General features: G+C 40.1%; 1 protein-coding gene across 6 annotated transcripts in view; it reads left to right on the top strand.

The window, feature by feature from the left end:
* The window catches only part of SAMD12 (sterile alpha motif domain containing 12), a 170,696-nt gene that overhangs the window by 13,862 nt on the left and 143,655 nt on the right, over positions 1 to 13,179 (top strand). For all 6 annotated transcript variants that reach the window (XR_008211132.1, XM_052703656.1, XM_052703657.1 and 3 more), the window contains exon 2: positions 2,788 to 2,966. Coding sequence is in view for 5 of the 6 variants with exons in the window: in XM_052703656.1 (XP_052559616.1) it covers positions 2,788 to 2,966 (179 nt within the window). In the remaining variant the exon portion in view is untranslated. The remainder of the gene's footprint in view (positions 1 to 2,787; positions 2,967 to 13,179) is intronic.

The following is a 13,179-nucleotide window of genomic DNA, read 5'->3' as shown; positions in this document are numbered from 1 at the left end:
AGTGGTGAGAAAGGGGGCTGACAGATGGATGCTGTGTGTTTGTGGGTGCTGTTGAGGTGTTCCAAAGATATAGAAGTCCTCATATTCAGCTGGGCAAGATTCTTGCAGAAGACAGTTTGGTTATTTTATGGATGCAATTCCTTACCGAGTGTCCTCCATATCTAGCTTCTAGCCCCTGCTCTTCTACAGGGTGGTTAGAATACCTCTTAGTTTTGGTGAAGGTTGGGAACTGTGGTCTGAAATCTGACTGCTAACAGAACTGCTTCCATATACGTTGGGCTGTGGAAAAAACTGTCTTGATGGCTCACGTCTATCTTTTCTGTGGTAATTACTTTTTTCTTTCAGGTAAGCAAACGTGCTCTAGAAAAAAATAATTGCAGGTGAGTGTGGAGAGAGGGAATTTTTTGGTATCTGTAGACACACAGTAATATAATTGTAAGCCACAAGGAATCTTCTTGAAACCTCCCTTGGGAACTTAAAATTGCTGAAGAGCAGCTGGGCAGGTTCATGATACCTCCCCATAGGGGCTGTGCAGCCAGAGCAAGTGAAGCCTGTCAACTTCACTGCAGAATATAAAAGGAATTTGTTTTTTTTTTTTTCCTGACGCAGAAAGAGGTTCTGCAAGGGAAAAATCAAGCAGCTGTTATCAAGTTTAGCTCCATTGTAGTCCTGTAACCAACGATAAAAGCAAAATCTGGGAAGGGGTTAGTATGGCATGTGTCCAGAAATACAAGACTCAAAAGTTAGGAAATGCTTCTACTAAGGTTGTTGAGTTTTGAGTGTTGATATTTTGGTATGACTCAGTGGTGTGGCTGAGAAAAGCTGTGGGAAGAAAGGAGTGACTTGAGGGCAGTCATCTGTTCTCCTTCCTCACTGATGAGAGGCAAGGCCAGAATGAGGAGACTTGCTTTGGCTTTGCCTTCAGCACTGGACTGAATGAGAGAAGAGAGACTTTCAAATGAAAGAGCTCTAGCTAGAATTAGGGAAGAGCCAACTTAGAGTTGGCTTGGGAAACTTGGGCGTTGTAACAGCTCTATGAAGAAACTGCAAATGCCTGGCCTGCTGGAATGATAGGGAATGATGGCAGGTATGAACAAATGACAGCTGCACATCCTTCTTCCTTTCCATGCTTTTAGGTTCCCTTGCAGTCACTCACGGTAAGAGTGGAATTTAGTTCCACTGTAATTTACTGGTTTTCTATTGGCCAGTGACAGATATTTTTTTTTCTCTTTTAGAAATAATGACTGCAATTTGTAATAAAACATTACAGTTCTTTACTGCTTTCTACCACTCACTGTCATTAATGAATTACCCTTCATAGAATTATAGAATCATAGACTTGCTCAGGTCGGAAAAGATCTTAAAGATTATCAAGTCCAACCACAATCTAACCATGCAACCCTGAGCTGTTTCCTTGACTTGAAGGTAGGAGATATTTTGATCCTTAACTTACAGATGTAGTTATTGTGGTCCCTGTACAAATCTTTCACTGTTTACAAATATGTGGCCGTTTCTGAAAAGCCCAGAGAAAAAAGGCAAATTTTTGACCCTTTGGGTTTCCTTTAATTCTACACCAAGGAATTTCTGTTATTTAGTGCTTTCAATTAAGACTCTGGAATTTGAGTAATGGATGTTCAAAAGGTGCTGTAGCTGAAGGGCCCTTTACCCATTCTGAGGCTGCTGGAGCCTGTTTTCTACAGGAGGCTTTTGGGGCTGATCACATGCATAGCTGCCAGAGCTGGCAGCTCTCATTCCTTCCCCTGCTCTCCACCCTTTACACCTAAGCCAAGCAAGAGTGAAAGGGCAGTTTTTATTTTGGCTTTACATTGTTTTTTTGAGTTTCTATTTGATCTGTGTGAACAAAGCTCTTCTATTGCAGGGGAAGTTTGGGCTATTAATTACCAGCTGTGCTAGGAGCAGTGCACAGAAATACAGAATAGAAATACAGCAATCTGATGCTTGCATAAAGGAGAAGTTGCCCTAGGATCTATACATCTTAAAATCTCTGCATGTGCCAAGCAAGTTGTTAAGGCTGCTCTCTATGTGAGTGCTGGAACTGCGAAATTTTAGGCAGAAAAGAATTAAGCTACTGTGGTAGTTCTGAAAGTGCATTTTTATGGTATGGTTTGTGCTCATTTGTTGTTTTTTTTATTTTTATTTTTTTCATTTCCTCTGGCTGCTTTCCTTATCCTGATGTCGTTAGTCCACACCTCATTATATGCTCCTAGAAAGTGCATCCCTTGTGCTTGTTAGGATGGTGTAGGTGGTGATTTGCAGCAGTACAATGTGCTGAAGGGGAGATAATCAGCTGGCTAAGTCATTACTCTATGCAGAGACCGACTTTCTGACTTGCTGTGCACTGCTTACTTGACCCTCATTGTTTGGAACCATGAATGTTGCAGTTAACAGAAAATGTAATAGAGAAACTTTAACTTACTTGCCTAGAAAAGAGGAAAAAGGTATGGCTGAAAGCTAAATACAGGCAATATATTGTCCTACACTAGTAAAAGCCTTAAGTTGAGAGTCTCAGACCCTGTAGCAGCGCCAGTAGGGTACAGTGTAACACAGAGGCCTGCATAAAATAGGCTTGTATAGTGCTACATTCCCTCTCATTTTCTTCCTCAAATATCTCAACCTGGATCTGTGTCAGGCTACAGACAGATCTTTTGCTGTTGTTTGACATAACTCTGTTCCCGTATGGCATTTCCCAGTACTTAGTGGTAACTGTTTGCAACGTTTGGATTCTTCTTTCCTAAGCAGTGTTTTCCTTGTTGTATTTTTTCCCAGCTATCCATTGCAATCTGAATCCAAATGGTATTGATCATCCTGTCCCCACTGAAGGTATTAATCTGCAACTTGAAGGTGAGGGAGCTGAATCCCCCGCTGCCAAGAACAGCAGTGCTCCAAGAGGACCTGAATCAAAAGAGACACCCAAGAGGCAACAAGTGGAGCCAGAAATATCTAAGGTAGGTAGGACTGGATCCTTATGTATTTTAATTAGTCTTTAATAATCCATGCATTTTGAAGTCCTAACTGCTTAAAAAGCATTTATCATTTTATTGAAGGTGTACAAAAATAAGTATAAGGAAGTATGTGCTTCCAATTCTGCTGTTTCTTGTTTGAAGTGCAGGTGAATGTGTGCACTCTGACACTTTGGGTATAGGACAACAATCTATCACATTAGATATATTGTACTAATTTAAAATATATAAAGGAATATTTGAAGAAAAAAAGAAAAGGGGAGAGATCCTTTAAAAGCCCTGTTGTTTTCTTTGACCTTGCAGGGCCTAAAACCAGGTTTTGTGAGGAGGGAGAAAGGTTTCTGCAGAATGGAAAATCTTTTTTTTTTCTTTTTTCTTTTTTTTTTTTTTAACTGTATCTTTGAAAGTTAGTAGAGTGAATAAAATATTCAGGGTTTGTTTTTTTTTTTTTTCAAGGCTTTTTTAAGGTTAGGTACAGTAACAATTCAGCGACTGAACAAAAAAAGAGTATTCCCTACTGACATCAGCACAGCAAGTCTTACAAATATGTATACAATTGTGATGTTTTATTCTAAAAAGTAATTACGATGTTAAATGTTTTGAGCATTACCCTCAACAATAAAGGCTTGATATGAATTCTACAGGATGATATTTATCTAAAATGTCTAGTTATGAGTACAGCTTAAACTCATTTCATTCTGTCTTTGTCACTGAGCTAGATCCAGGTTGAGCTAGAATAGAGCAAAATCTCCCATTGGACTCAATCCTTGTAGGTCCTTCCCAACTCAGATTATTCAACATTCTATGAATATCACTGCTTTTTGTAGTCTGTTTTGTGGCCAGTTACCAAGCAACTGATCTCTTTTGAGCCCCTGATCTCTTTTGAGCCCCTGGCAAACATGTTTGTGCTGTGTTGACTCGAATCATTTATATGGTGTAAAGATCACCAAATTTTGCATGGCCTTTGAAACAAAGTTCAGCTACAATGCACTTACCCAGCCTTTTGCAGATAAAGGCAAGCTTGGCTGCCCTGTTTCAACCTCATCAGATGCAAATCTACCCAGTATTGAAGACTCAGATATGTTTAACTTGGAGGAGATCTTAAAAGCTTGAACATGAACAAGCTTAATGACACAATAGGGCTTCCAGCTGAGAACAGGCTCATAGCTGTCATGGAACATAGACAGATTAAGCTCATCTTCACTTACAAAAGGCTCATTCTAGTGGAAAATCAGAATGAGGTGTATTGGTGATTTAATATAATGGAATCTTTCTCTACTATGTGAGCTGTATGTTGGACTGATGAGTAGAAAACCATTTCCAAGACTCTGTGCTGGGGGTAATCAGGGGAAGAGAGGAAACATGCTGCTCTCAAGGCAGTAAAATCAGCCATTAGCTGCCTACATCTGATTGCAGTAGCTTTATGTAGAAAGAGTGGATCGTGCTTTGGATTTACAAAGAAAAACCCCAAAAAACAAAAACACATCTGACCAGCAAAATAACCCCACCCTGAACTAAACGTTTTGCTTGATGGAAACCTGGCGTAACAGCATCAAGCTAATCAAGTGGGCTGCTTTTTTCCACCGTGTTAGTTGCTTTGGGGTTTCTCATGGCTGGTATTAATTTAGTGATGTTTCTCATTTGGATTTATATGTTGCTGCTTGAGATGGCAAGTCTTTTGTGGCTTATTCTCCCTTCATTTCAATATCATGTTGTTTCATCCTCTAAAATGAGAAGATATAGTTGGAATTGTGACTTGTGTGGCTTTCAGATTGAAAGTAAGCTGTCTTTATGACATTCGATACATGCAGTCATATCTGTACAGTGGGAAGATGAGAAGGAATAAAGTTTGGTAAATAAAACATTTGAGCAGATCCATTTGTTTTATATTTCCTCATTGCAAAGTTATTTTTAAAAAAGGTTTCTTTGCAGTCTTGAGTGTTCAGATAATATTAACACATGTGCTGCATCCACAGTAGGGAGACTTGCATCACACAAAGCAGTGCAGTGCACTGAGTGCCCTTTCGGATGCCTTATACAACATCATCTCTGCTTTCAGCTGTCTAATTTGTCTTCATTGGGATCAATTCCAGCACTTCAAGCCACTGGCAATTCTAAGGTTTTGCTGTCCAAAGAAACAAACAGAATCTCCTTTCTGATGGAGCATGTCCTTCTTTTTCTGTCCTCAGCTATGGTCTTGGGGAACAGCAATAACTCATGGGCTGCAGATGAGTTTTAAGTTCTTTTATGTTGTTGCTGTGTTGCAAACATAGAAGTACAAGTATTTGTTTCTAAATTTGGGACACAGGCAGGAAAAAATGTAGCATCAGCAAAGGAGCACTCATTTAGAAGCTCCTAATGAGTATGGAATCTAATTTTCATAGAGTGAGGTGCAGTTTAAAAAGGAAAATGGAATAATGATCTGTTTTCCTTGAACTCTGCTAAAGACCCAGCTTGTTACATATATCAAATATAAACAAGCCCAAGGAAGTTTGATTACTTTTATCTAAATGATGTTCATGATTCATTGATGCTTTAGAAGCACACTTTTTGCGTGTAGACAGTTTATTTAACTAGAACCTTCTACATCTAACCTCTTCTGCGTGTGTTCAGTGAGATTCTCTATTTTATTGATACTACTTCTGAGTTCTTTATGTGGGCCCAATTTTTTTTTTTTTCCTGAGACCTACTTTAGTCCCAAATGGCCTGCCTCATTGTGTTTATACAGAGATAACTATATATGATGCTGTATGGTATTGAGAAGTGTAGTAAAACTTTCTTCCTTCATTAGAGGCTTTAACAGGAATCCTTTCTGAACCAGGTTCAGAATATCATCTGTAGCATAAAAAGCTCTTCCAAGGCTGCCCACGTGCTGTACCCATGAAGTGCTGTTCATTGCTAGCATGAGACCCCAGTCCGAGCTGTTGCTTATTAGAATTTATTTATATCATGGAAACATAGAATGGCCTGGGTTGAAAAGGAGCACAGTGATCATCTAGTTTCAACCCCCCTGCTATGTGCAGGGCTGCCAACCAGTAGACCAGGCTGCCCAGAGCCATATATTATATATTACGTATTATAAGTAAATAATAACTTTTAAATAAATTTATAATTGATTTGGGGAGTTTTGTTTCTGAAGTAACGTGCTTATATCTGATTTGTCTTGTTATGTGGGAGCATCAGTAGCAAATAATAAAGGTTTAATAATGGCAGCCACTGCAGTTAGATGTTTGTGTCAGTAATGGCAGATTTTTTTCTGAGTTACAGATGAATTAACAGTCCTTTGTCATGTCCATGAAAACTCGGTAAGGAAGCTGGTAAATGAAGAGAAGTGTCTTACAGTGTCTTCTGTTGATGACTGCTGCGTTGCCTCCAGCAGAGGATACTTTTTGTTATAGCATATATGGCTCAGTATTTCTTGATTGCTTTTGTTTTCTTAGAAAGTAGTTTTTTCCTTGTGACACCAAACAGCATTGAAGGGCTGACCCACTCACTAGCAGGAGGAGAGTGTTTATTGCTGCCTGCTGGGCCCTGATCAGGATCGATGTGAGTAAAAGCAGCTCTTCTACCCTCATAGAATCACAGAATTGCTTTGGTTAAAAGGGACCTTAAAGACCTTCCAGTTCCATCCCCCTGCCATAGGTAGGGTTGCTACACACCAGATTGGACTGCCCATCCGAACTCACCTTGAGTACCTCCACTGATGGGGCATCCGCAGCTTCTTCGAGCAGTCTTGTGCCAATGTTTCACCACCCTCTGAGTTGATAAATTTTCCCTGATATCTAATCAACATCTTCCTTTTAGTTGAAAACCACACTCCTCTTGTCCTGTCACAGCCTTCTGGAGAGCTCAGCGCTGCCACAAGAGTGCTTTGGATCTAAGTTGGGGAAGTGTCCCAGCAGAAGCTGTAACGCTTCTAAGTAATGAGGGTGGTTGGTAGATTCTTTTCAGAAATACAAAAATATTGTATTACTGTCCCCACTCTTCTGAAACTTTCTGATGACCATAAGATATATGAGCAAGAACCCAGATTTCAGCTGACTGAAGCTGACAAATGTTGGCCCTGGGCAGCCTGATCTGGTATTAAATGTGGAGCTTGGTGGCCCTGCCTGTGGTGGGGTGGTAGAGCTTGGTGATACTTGAGGTCCCTTCCAACTCAAGCTGTTCTATGATTCTCCTGGGAAAGTGAAGATTCAGTCTCATCCTGCCTGGTCTGTTCTACTCCTTAGGGTTTTGCTTTGAAATTGTGCAGCTTGGTGGAAGGGTATCTGAATTGCAAACCCATAATTATATTCCCATGCAGGTGCAAATCCTAGATGCTGAAATGGTACCTTACTGATAGCAAGGTGTATTTTGTAGAGAGGTAGGTAACAATCTAAAGGTACTACACTAAAAACCACTTCCCACTATTAAATAGATAGCTTGAGTGTTGTTTTTAATTTAAAAAATAATAAAAATTAAATATAACTTTTTTCCTCAATCTCATCTCTTTGAAATAGTGAAGAAACACATACAGCGTAGGATCTTTTGTAGGACTAGCAGAAAAAGCAGCAAAACCTGAGAGCACAGTACGTCTCAAGTAGTTTTATACTATTTTAATAGTATTACACAATTGAAATAATTATCCTTCATGGCAATAAGCCTTTCTAATCCCTTGTTCTGTGGCTATTAGTAACGCACAGTGGTTATCATGCTTGCTTCTCCCTTTATTTTCAGTGAGCTTTTTCTGTCATTTTTTGCATAATTAGAAGTATCTATGATCTTGTGCTTTCAGGTTCTGAAATTTTTGATGTCTACAAACCTTCCTTTCTCAGCTTATCATTTATGATTCTGACTTGTCTGATGTCTCAAAGGGGTGAGTTCTACCTCTGTCCCAGGCAGTGAAATGGGAGCACAGGGTTACTCTGTGCATTGCAGGCAGCTGCGGCTCTTTTGTTTTGGTTTTATTCCTCACTGGAGGGAATGAAGTGCTGGAGTAACTTTACCTGCATGGAAAAGTTTAATTGTATGGTTCAGAATTGAAATTGTAACTAGCCAGGAAAAGAAAGAAACACATCTGGCTTTTTGGGGTCCTGTAAGTCAGCTTTTTTAGGAGGACTTTTTTTTTGGAGTCCACGTATATTTCAGTATAGACTATTTTTCTCCACTGCTATATCTTGCATTCTTGTTATGTGATGATCCTTGCTTTTTTGTGCCATGATTTCTGCATTCAACATAAAAGATCTGTCTTCTGCTCATCAGTGCCCTGACTGCATACCTGGGGATTCTGAAATATCATATAACCTGACAGCAGCTGCATACAGGGAGATCTTACCTGAGTTTGTGCAGTGTGCTCTACCCAGGACTGTGTAAAGAAAAGAGGGACGTCTCTAAAGACCATTTTTTCTTTCCCTTCTCAAGATAGGATTGCTCTCCTCCTGCGTTTCTTTTTCTTCTTTCTCCCCATAGGAATTCCAAATAACTAGCTTAGGCTGATACTTAGCTCTTTGGATGGCTCTACAGAGAGCAGATGAAGTTTACTCAAAGAAGATAAGACCACTATTGACCTTCTGAACTACTTGATGGGGTCTTTTATAAAATTAATCTTTATGAGTAAGCTTTTCGATTCCATCTGCGTTATTGATACCTGGAAGAGAATTTCCTGTTTTTCAACCCTCTTCTCATTGGACTTTTATTTAAAAAAAAAAATCAACAATGAAAACATCCTCAATACTTACATGAGCACAGTGTAGATGTGAAGGAAGGCAAGGTGTTGCCTGTAGGAAATGGTGCAGCCTATGACCCTGCAGTGTACAAGGGTGGTGCAAACCCACAGCAAAATGGGGACTCCAGGAGCAAATGTTTGCATGTGTAGGTTAGGAAGGAGCAGGTGGCTACAAGAGAGAGGCAGCAGTGGGAGCATAAGGAGGGAAATGTAGACTGTTTAGGCTCCTATTGTCCTGTGAAAGCTATCAATGTGAAATCTGTGTTCTTTCCTGTTATGCTAATTCGAATAGGAGCAGCAATGCAGTACTTGTTAGCAAACATAAGTGGTAAGAAGCCGCGGTAGCACTCAAAAAGTAAGTGAGATGTTTAATACTATAGACACATGTAGATACAGACTCATTGTTTAGAAGTGCTTCTCTTGAGCAAAAGAGTACAGATAAAAAGATGGAACGGCTTTCAGAGGAAAAAGCAATTCCATGCAGCGTGCAGACGCATAATGTGCTTACACTGCCTGTTCTACTGCTTGCCCTGTTTTGAAGCTGCTCCACAATGCCATCCAACACTTCTGCTTTCACTTTGAAGCTACATTCAGGGTTTCATGGAGATTGCTTCAAAAATGAATCAGTATTTTAATGACACAGATGCCTTGATGGGGAAGAAAAAAAAATACTGAATTGCCCTTTAAAGAAAATAATAGAATTCTGATTAGAAGGATTACAAAATGTATTATAGAACAATTTAGCGTTTAAAACAGGAAAGCGGTTTAATGCTTCATTGCTGGCACTGAGGGTTCTGCAAATTGTGCATCTCATCTGTGCTGTAACAATAATTTCATTAATCTGCCACATGTGTTCACTGGACGCTTCTGACAAAACTGATTAGCAGTTGCTGTAGTCCACTTTTCTCTCTACAAATGAGAATTTCTTTACTATTTCAAGTGACATAATTGCTTAGCACCGTAAGTAAAATAGGTTACAATCACAAAAGGGGCGTGTAGATGTAATAGCCTCGATAATGCCTGAAGGGCTTTTCTTTTGTTATCAAGCTTTCACTCAGTGCAGAGGTATGCTAACGAAGGAAGTGATTTCGTTAAGAGTTGAAAAGGATGGCTGGTCAATGGTCCTCTCTCAGATATAGTGAGTGGAATAGAGCTTGTTGATGATGAGGGCAACTTAAATGAAGTGCCTATGTGTAAGTGAGGTGCCTCAGCTCCTGTTATGTTTGCTGGAAATCTAGTCTACATACTTGGAGACTAGGGGAGGTTTAAGCTTGACCTGAAGTGAGAGGAACTCAGCTGAGACTGCCTACACTTCATGGATTACATTAAGACTAGGCCAAAATATGTCAGTTCTGTCCTCAACCTTACCAGCCAGCCCTTCTGTTTGATATTAAAATGTCTAGTTAATTGGTGATAGGTGGGTGGTTGGACTGGATGATCTTGAAGGTCTTTTCCAACCTTGGTGATTCTGTGATTCTGTAATGGAGGCAAAATGTTATGTTAGGAGACTGTTTCAGAAATAGCTCCTACCTCAAAAGTTATACATTGAATACTTAGCCATAGTCATGTGCCTAGTCCATTTCATGATCAAAGTGGTCTTCCAGCACGCAGATGCTGCCTAAGCTGGAAAAAAATCTGTCCTTTGAGTTAAATGGAAAAGATTGGAATGTGTGTGTCTTCCTTTCTGCTTCCTTTCTTCTAACTGATCTTTCACTTTAAATCCTGTTATTCCCTAGAAGTGAAGTTCTTGATCTTTGTCTCAGTTTTTCCAGCTGTAGAAAGATGATAATGAGGATGAGTTAAAACTGTGGTTTCAGTAGAAAGGTGAGCTTTGAAATAAATCTGCTACCAATGTTTTCTTGTGTATGCATACATGTGTGACATTGATTCTCCAATAGCTTTGCCATGTGTGCCCGAAGAGTGGAAAATACTGATTGAGGCCGGGCTGCAGCAGGATAATAAATGTAGTATGTTGTCTGCATGTTCCTCTTCTTGTCCACGGGGACAGATTCTCCAGCTGTTTTCCATGGTGGGCGATGGTGAAGGCCTCCACTGGTGCTTTGTCTGCAGTTAAAAGTGTGGGGCTCTACCATGTTTGGGGCCAATAGTCACTGTAAAAATGCAGACAGTAACAGTGTTGGAGATCAGGGAGTCTTCCTGGTATAGCATAATTTCACATTTTGCAAACACTAATTCTTGTGGTCATGTCTGAATGTGGATGCCAGTCAGAAGTGTTCCTATTTTATCTCTGGTCCACAGTTAGCTGCAGATTGGTTGTAGCTGTTGTGCCACTGCAGAATGTGGGAGAAGGACTCCCAAATGTTAAAGCAGCCATGTTTGTTGATGCTTTGTATTATGACTTGGGCAAACCAAAAGTAAGGAAAGTGTCATATTTAAAGAAAGACAATTCTTCCTTTTCCCCTGCTGGTGTTGTGGTTTTTTTTTTTTGTTTGTTTGTTTGTTGTTTTTGTTTGTTTTGTTTTGTTTTTGACCAGTTGCTTGGTAAGCAGCATGGAGTTCATTGCCTGTGATGCCACAGTGTGAAACCCAGGCAGTGCTTTCATGCCTTTACATGTCTTTCTGCCACCTTCGGCTCTTCTGGGCCAGGGCTGCTAGTTCTGCTGAGTGCCTTTGTGCTGGCATTCAGGGAATTTGCAGGGTGAGTCTAAAACCAAGAAGTATATGCAAGTATGATGGACTCTTAAACAACTTAAGTTTGCAGTGGGAGGGGAGGGGAGGAGGGAGAAATGCAGCAGCATGTTTCTTTGAATTTTGGAAGTGTCAGTTGTTACTGTGCAGCTGAAGCCTCCTGCACTTGGATGCAATGCTGTTGATGGTTGGAAGCAAGATCAAGCCTCAAAATTAATTTCTCTTAAAGAGAGATTATAGAAGATGAATCCAATTCCTTCATGAAATGTCATGAGTTCAGAAGAGAAAAGATTACCTTTTGTTCTTAGGCTATTTACTTATTTACTTGTTTCAACTTTTGGACAATATCTTGTTCTGTCCATGCTAATCTGTTATATTCTTCCATTCTCTTAAGTATAGCAGCTTTCATCTTTGATCTTCTAGCTCTAGGGGACCATACTCATTGACACATGGTCTCTTTTTGCTCATGTTTTGTCTTCACCTCTCCTGCCAAATCGATCCTGTTTACTGCTACAGCTTCTATCATTTCTTGTGATCCATCCACCCATGGGACTGCTTCTGGAGAAGGTCTAGAGTGCTACTGCAGGAGGAATTATCTGGGCAACATGAGCCTGTGCAAAGAGTGGCAACTGAGGAGGTACATAAATTAAAAGGGATTGCTGGTGTTTAGGTTTAGAGAGGAACTACAGGAGTGTGACAGTTTAAAGGGAGGAATGGTAGGTATGACAAATGTTCAGGAGATAACAGGTGGAGTCTGTTGGACTGCAGGAGCACTAAGACATCAGATTTCAATTGTGTTGTGAAGGGATTCCTTTTAGAGTCAACTCTTCTCAAGGATTATAAAACAAGACCAAATCCACCTGCATGACAGTGGCGTGATTTCAGAGATTATGACAAAGCCGCCACTTGCATTTTGGCACTTACTCTTTAATTCTTATATTGAAAATGTTACCTTCTTTCTTCAAGATCTCCACAAAGAGTTCACTAGAATCAGAGTTAACTATGACCAATTAAGAGAGATGCAGTACTCACTCTTGCTTTGCAAACTGTAGCCTGAAAGAAGAGATGCTGATCCTAGCTCCTGCAGTGCAGTGCTTCCAGAGTCCACCTATTTCTGTTTCTGATTGAATAACTGTCAGAATCAGCTCGGGGCTTACTAGCAGCCCAATTGAGTTTGAGCAAAAGCTCAGCATGGATTTTGGGAAACAGCCGTGCCCATTTTGTATCTCGTAGCAGCCAACAGATGTGGTCTTTCAATCCTTGCAACCTCAAAAGCTGTCCTAGCGGAAGCAGCAGTGAGTTACTAGGAAGAGGGAGGAAGGCCACCAGTTTTGGTTGTAGCAGGTTGTTATACTGACCATTTTTCATAAGAAAAAACATTGAATAAACTCTAGCTTACCTAGAGGTTAGCACACAGCCGTCATGATCACCTTCTGAAATAACCTAACAATTTTTGATCTCCTTTACTCCCTAACTCCCCTCCTAGAGTTCATAGATACTACTGGTAGAGAGAGTTCTCAAAAGATATACTCGATAGAGTGAATATTTCTGATTTCATCAGAGCCTAGGAATTAACACTGTGATGATGCTCTTCTAGGGTTAAATGTGTCCTTAACATGTGTATCTAAAAATAGCAAACCTTCAGCTCTGAGCAAGCAGAGTTACTACACATCTTGAGGCCTTTTCTATCCTTTACATACAGCATCTCATAAGAGGGTATTATGTTCTGCCTATTTTCCTTTTTTCTCTAATGTCTGTAAGTGCATCCATCAACTGCTAATGACTTTTCTGACCTAGACGTGCTCTACATTTTTGCCTTTTTTTCCTTGCTTTAAACAAAAGCAT

The sequence above is a fragment of the Tympanuchus pallidicinctus genome, unplaced genomic scaffold, assembly GCF_026119805.1.
Source record: "Tympanuchus pallidicinctus isolate F22 unplaced genomic scaffold, pur_lepc_1.0 scaffold5, whole genome shotgun sequence".
NCBI lineage: Eukaryota > Metazoa > Chordata > Aves > Galliformes > Phasianidae > Tympanuchus > Tympanuchus pallidicinctus.
Note: the sequence above shows the minus strand (reverse complement) of the source record. Positions and strands in the feature narration are given on the sequence as shown.